Source organism: Phoenix dactylifera, chromosome 3, assembly GCF_009389715.1.
Source record: "Phoenix dactylifera cultivar Barhee BC4 chromosome 3, palm_55x_up_171113_PBpolish2nd_filt_p, whole genome shotgun sequence".
Taxonomy (NCBI): domain Eukaryota; kingdom Viridiplantae; phylum Streptophyta; class Magnoliopsida; order Arecales; family Arecaceae; genus Phoenix; species Phoenix dactylifera.
Genome location: NC_052394.1, coordinates 14275204 through 14281501, shown reverse-complemented (window position 1 = coordinate 14281501; position 6298 = coordinate 14275204). Strand labels below are relative to the sequence as shown.

At 46.5% G+C, this 6298-nt stretch overlaps 1 protein-coding gene across 1 annotated transcript; it reads right to left on the bottom strand.

The window, feature by feature from the left end:
* Window positions 1–1885: 1885 nt before the first annotated feature.
* LOC103696714 (scarecrow-like protein 3) lies at window positions 1886–3633 on the bottom strand. The gene has a single exon (XM_008778417.3). It carries the CDS (start codon window positions 3494–3496, stop codon window positions 2021–2023), a length of 1476 nt encoding a protein of 491 aa, XP_008776639.1. The 5' UTR covers window positions 3497–3633; the 3' UTR covers window positions 1886–2020.
* Between the last annotated feature and the right edge of the window lie 2665 nt (window positions 3634–6298).

The following is a 6298-nucleotide window of genomic DNA, read 5'->3' as shown; positions in this document are numbered from 1 at the left end:
CCTCTCCTTGGTTCATTCAGAATCTTTAGTCCCATAGCATGGTATAGTCACACAGCTAGCAATCCGTAACGGAACCTGAAACAAAGTCCACCTTTAACCCTCATTTGCCTTACAAGACTCCAATCTTGTGTGTGGAAAGAAACTAGAGGCATTGGCGAAGCCACATGTACATGCCTAGGTAATTGCAGGTCCACAGAGGAATAACACTGAAGTTATTGTCCAAAGAAGAAAACAAGAAGGAAACAAAATCAAAGTGTCCAATAAGGGGGAGATCTTCCTCAGAAATGCGACAAGTGATGCTTTAGCCAAGAATAGGAGAGCATGGTGGTATTAGTTTCAAGCCATCCATGAATTTGCTGAGTATCAATACCATATGCAAAGAATAAAACAGCACCATTCAGACCAAAACCAAAGGGCACGCATTCAAATACGACAAGTTCAATGACAAAATACCAAACAAGCTAGAGAGTACTATATGGAAATAAGAAAACAACAACAAAGGTGGAAAGCAGAGATTCCAACCCTATTCAATATCTTGTCATTTTGCAACGCAGAAACCACACAGAAAACAAGAGGGGTGAAAGCTTATGGAGATCAAAACTAGGACTACTATGGATAGAGATGCCTATCAACAATCCCACAAGCCAAAACACCAAAAACAAGAGGAGAGAAACATAGATTCCAACCCTATTCAATATCTTGTCATTTTACAACGCAGAAACCACACAGAAAACAAGAGGGGTGAAAGCTTATGGAGATCAAAACTAGGACTACTATGGATAGAGATGCCTATCAACAATCCCACAAGCCAAAACACCAAAAACAAGAGGAGAGAAAGCTAATGGAGATCGGAACTATGACCACCATGGATAGAGATGACTAACAATAACCCGACAAGCCAAGGAACAAAGGGACAAAGAAGAAGCCTTAACGCTGATCCAAAAGTTCGCAATTTCAAACTCAGGCTGCATCAACTTTCTTTCCTCCGTTTTGCACAATTTCAGATTAAAGGCTAGAGAAAGCATTTTCAGAAATGATGGATCTCCTAAATTTTACTGGTGGTCAGAGATCCAATGATCCTATTGGTTGCCAATCTCTCTTCAACAACTAATGCAAAAGCCTCATCTATGCACACCGATTTTAGGAGCATATACCAGTTTCAACTTCTAATATCATCACCTTTACAAACTCTGAGCAGTTCAATTACTGTCTACCAATTTCTTAAGAATTCTCATTGGCATCTCACAATCACAAGAATTTCCAGAAGGGCGTCTCATATGTTTGCCAATTTTCAGAAAACTCTCATTCCCTCTAATAATTTGTTATCAAGGGATTGGTACGGCAGTAACGAATACCAGTAGTGCGAACCAGAGTTCTGATGCCCAGTGAAGAGACTACCCTCCAGCATCCATGAGAGCCACAGGCTAACAATATTAGGGAGCTGGTTCCCCAAGGCAGCCATGTGCTGGCTGAGAATAGCAGGAGAATATAGAGGAGAGCTTTTCAAAAGCCATCAATAAGTCTACAAAACAATGGCATCACATGGAATTAGAAACAGCAAAACAAAAGGCTCCTCAACCCAAAGAAAAGGACTGTCTGCAAAAATGGCGTAGTTCACTGACAGAGCTCCTACCTGGGAAGGAGGAAAAAGATGAACAAATGTGGAGAACATAGATTTCAAATCTTTCAGAAGATCTATCGCAGAACCCAAAAATAAGAGAGCTCATGGTGATCAAAAAAGGGTAGTCTGACGACAGCATCATTTGCACAAGCCCAAGTAGGTCCAAAGCCCTTCAATGAGAATTAAGTCCTCGCAGTCCAATGTTCCCAGAGAAATTGCTGGCATCCCCTCCATACACAACAAGAACATATTTCCAAAATGGAGTTGAGCAATGAAATGATCCACATAGCACATTCCAGTCAAAAATGTTATGCATTTCAAGAAAGTAAGCTTAAGAAATAGAATTAAACCCTTTACACGAGGTGTTATGTTGAGGAAAATTTAAGCAGCCTCCACAACTCACTCAAATCTCTTGAACCTCCAAGCTGAAACAGAGAAGAGGGGCCTATCCTGCCAGCAAATAAACAAACACCCCTTCTCCTCCCTCACCTTGTAACCCTCACATCCGTAGCCCTGCAGCAGCCTCCTGGCCTGCAGCGTTGCGAAGTAGCTCAGCGGCACCCTTCCGAATCCGGCGAGCTCCAGCCTCTGCACCCATTTCTCCAGCTTCTCATGCCGCTCCCTCCTCTCGGCGCCCTCGCAGGTGATGATATTCTTGATCTCCTCGCCGAACAGCATCTTCTCCACCCTCGCCCGCTCGACCGACATCCTCGGCGCCGTCGACTCCAGGCAATCAAACAATGCAGCATAGAAGTTGAGCGCCTCCGTGAACCGCTCCGTCAGCATTGGCCCGTTGTGGTTCGACTCCTGCTCCGCCACCGTCATGATCTTCGGCGACAGCCCCCACAGTGATGCCAAGAAGCTCTCCGTTTTTGGCGACGGGGCCGATGCAAGCGGCGACGAGGTTGCAGAGTCCGGGCTGGGGCTGTACCCGTTGACAGGGTCCTTCTCCAGTAGCTCCCCCAGCGTGCCCCGGTGGCTCATCTGGGCAATTCTGTGAAGCTGGACATTGTTTGAATTCTTGGTGAAGGGTGACGGGGTTTTCCTTTGGTGGCCGGCGACGGCGGGATCGTCGTCGGCGGCGAGAATGGTGTGAAGCTGAAGCACGGAGCTGATGGCCAACGCCTCGCCGGTCTTGACGCGGAGCATCTCGACGTCGACGTTCTCGAGGCGGGCGAGGACGGGGTGGAATTGGAAGGGGATATCGAGGCGCTCGGCCTCCTCGGAGAGGCGCATGGCGGCGACGTCGAGGAACTCCTTCTGGTCGTGGACGACGGTGAGGCGGAGGTGGGGCGGGCCCTCCGGGCGAGCGCGGAGGGCCTGGAGGAGGGCTGCCCACTGGGCGGCGTCGGAGGCGGCGCCCCCGAGGTCGACGACGTGGACCACCCGCTCCCCCTCCATCGCCTCGAGGATGGCCTGGTTGGACACGAGGAAGGCAAGGCGGACGAAGGGGCAGAGGTCGAAGAAATGGCGGCGGGCGAGGAGGGCCTCGGGCGGCAGCCGGGACGCCGCCGCCGCCGACGGAGGGTGGAGTGCCCGGTACAGGCCGGGCCAGGAGCGGAGCACCCGGCGGGCGAGGGCGTCCGTGAAGTGGGACGCGATGCGCTGCATGGTGTCGCCGTCGGGAGCAGCAAGAAGCGAGATATGCTCGAGACACGCGTTGGCGTGCTCGAGCTTGCCGGCGGCCACGTGGTTGGCGCAGTTGAGGAGGAGATGTATCAGATACAGCCCCCGTTCGTCGGACTTCAGCTCTCGTAGCCACGTCACCGGCGGCGACATCAGCTGCGCTGCCGGCGAGAGGGACATCAGCGAGAAACTCTGCAGCGGCGATGATGTCACCGACGATGATCCCTCGTCCTGCACCATCCCCCCCATCAATAATATTACTCTACATTCGATGAATTTTTCTACCAAGTCAGAGAGAGAGAGAGAGAGAGAGAGAGAGAGAGAGAAATAGAGAGGGAGAGAGCGCTTCTGGGTCTGTGATGGGGGGTCAAATTATCTTTTAGTATTAGATAAGTGAAATGGGTTGGAAAGGAGGGGGAGTTTTGGACGGGCTAGCGACAAGTGCGAAGCGTTTTTTGGACGGATTACAGTGGTCCGGTGTCGGTATGGGAACGCCCAAAGGAATATGGAATTTATGAGAGGGAGAGCCCGTTTTTTCTACCCTATCTCTGTTTCCATTCCGGACAGCCAGCGCTCCCTTTGCTCTTATTTTAATCAGCTAAGTCTCTTGTCGTGGCGTGTGGAGAAAGAGAATAATGGCAGGCCTGGGTTTTATTCCACATCCGCACTAGACTCCATCCACTCCTTACCAGGGACCAAGCGCATCAGCCCTCATGGGCGTTTTGGTTTAGTTTTGGCAAGCGGCCAGCTTCTCGAGGCCCTTACGTTGTTCGCATACCCATCGCCGTACCGCCACCGCAGCCCAAACCGGCTTTTCATGCAGCTAACTCATGCATGTGGTGGCTTCATTTACCCATTTTACCCCTGATAACCCCAAAAAAACCCGGTTCGGGAGACGTAACGCGTGCTGAGGGCTGCTGCCTCCAAGGCCGGTTCGTTTGTCATCTTGTGCCCGGCTGGGCTCGGCTATCTCGTCCAAGCGTTCCCTTCAGCCTCCGGTGTCAACGACGAGGGACAGAGAGCTTGTGGGAAAGGACGAGGGTGGGGTGACGACACACCCCTTGTTTGGAGTAACCTCCTTTGCCTTCTGTTTCACTTTGCGATAGGTCTGGGGACGCGTGGGATTACATTCAGGTAATGTGAGGCCCTATAGTGAGCGTGACATTTGTTATCAAAATCGAAGACGGTTTTTATTCGATGGTGAGAAAAATATAAAGCCTAATAGTTCCACATCTGAAAGACTTATTTCAGGATCTAGGTATATAAGGCGAGTATCTCCAAATTCAACTTCGCACACGTGCTTTGCGGAGACAGAGGCGTGACAAGGTGAAGGGGCCGTAGCTTCGAGGGTCTCTCCATAGCTGTGCTTGGGTTTTTTTACAGTGCTAGGTGGAAGAAGGGGGAGATGACGTTTTACGCTGGGCTTTTAGGGCGGATGGCGAGGAGGAGCGAGGTCGCATGTGTCAATCACGTGGTCAGTCATGCTCTCTTTACTCCGGTGGGACGAGGACGGCTTTTTGCGCAAGAACCCTTTCGTATTTAAGCACTCCAAGATCGAATCAGAGGTCTCGGTTATCCACCGTACGTTTGCTCCGTATAATAATTTTTTATAGGGATCCACGCCCTCGCTGTCATCTGTTCTCAAAGTCAATACATGACACACGAGAGTTTTGTGACTGGGAGATGCAGTATTTATGGCTGGATTGTACCCAAAAAAAAAGGGAAAAAACAGAGAAAGGTTATTTTGACAGGGGACTATTTCATATTAATTTTTTATGTGATTTTATAAATACAAAATTTTTTGTTAGATGAATTAGATGAACATGAATTGTATTTTAGAAACAGGTGTATAGATATCTCTGTATCTTTATGAAAATTCTGCAGCTATGGAAGGGAAGCATACTTCACAAAATGTTTCATAAGTACTCGAACAAAAACTAAATGCATGTCCACAACAATAAATACTGATATATTTTGAAATTACTCTTTTCAAAATGTGAGCTGAATAAATTATTGCCAGTGAAAAATGCACTCCTCCTATTGTGCAGAGTTATTTATATACTATGCTTAAAGTGGAGGGTCCAAAGAAGTGCATCTTATACTTTTTGGGAGTTCGTTCATCAGGCCATAAAACAGAGTAATTTAAAGTATTTCTAAATTCATAATTTCTCCATATGCTCTAATAAAGAGATGAAATACTTCAAACAAAACAGAAGGGATCCTTAATACAATTACCTAAACTGCAAGTTTATAAATAGTTTGATGATGCGCATAAAATAAGCAAGATGTTCAACGTGTTCATCATATTACATTCCCATGAGAGTCTATTTTCCTCATTTTAGTCTTGACATGTTATTATATATTTACATAATGACAATAAGCTCTGACGTCAAGTCAGGACGAAAATAAATTTTCTCATTGCAGCCCAAGCTAGCTCAAGTTATTAGTAAAAATTTAATTTCCTATTACAAACTCGGAACTGAAGCAAATGTACCAACAAACACGGTAACTATGGTTATTTCGATTGCATGTGGTAAGTAATGGTTCCTGTTTATTGATGCAAATGCATCACACCCACGGAGTAATGTTTTAGTCTAATTCTCTTATATGAGATTAGAACATGGTCAGGTTAGTTCCATTAAGCAATATAAATATCATTCTTTCTAATAAAGATATATTCTCATTAGGCTAAGGGTTCATATTCATTTAAATCTAACCATAAGCATCACAATTGGCACGTGATCAGCCTTAATGAGCCTGTGTTGCAGTATTTCCTAGTCCATATAAACTATATACCGAATCTGCTATCATACCATTTGTCATAACTCAGGATTCCACGTAAAAAAGCCGCTAAAAGTAATTTTTTGACTTTCTATTTAGTCTTGTATAAGTATCCAAGATCTTTCCCACAAATAATCGATGTGGGACTAAACACACGCTTACATAGATCCATGTATGTAAGAAAACAAATCTTAAAACAAGGTGTTCATTGTGACTTATGCATGTTTTCAACCTGTAAAATCAAAGTTGCCATCTGAGAACTGTTTCCCC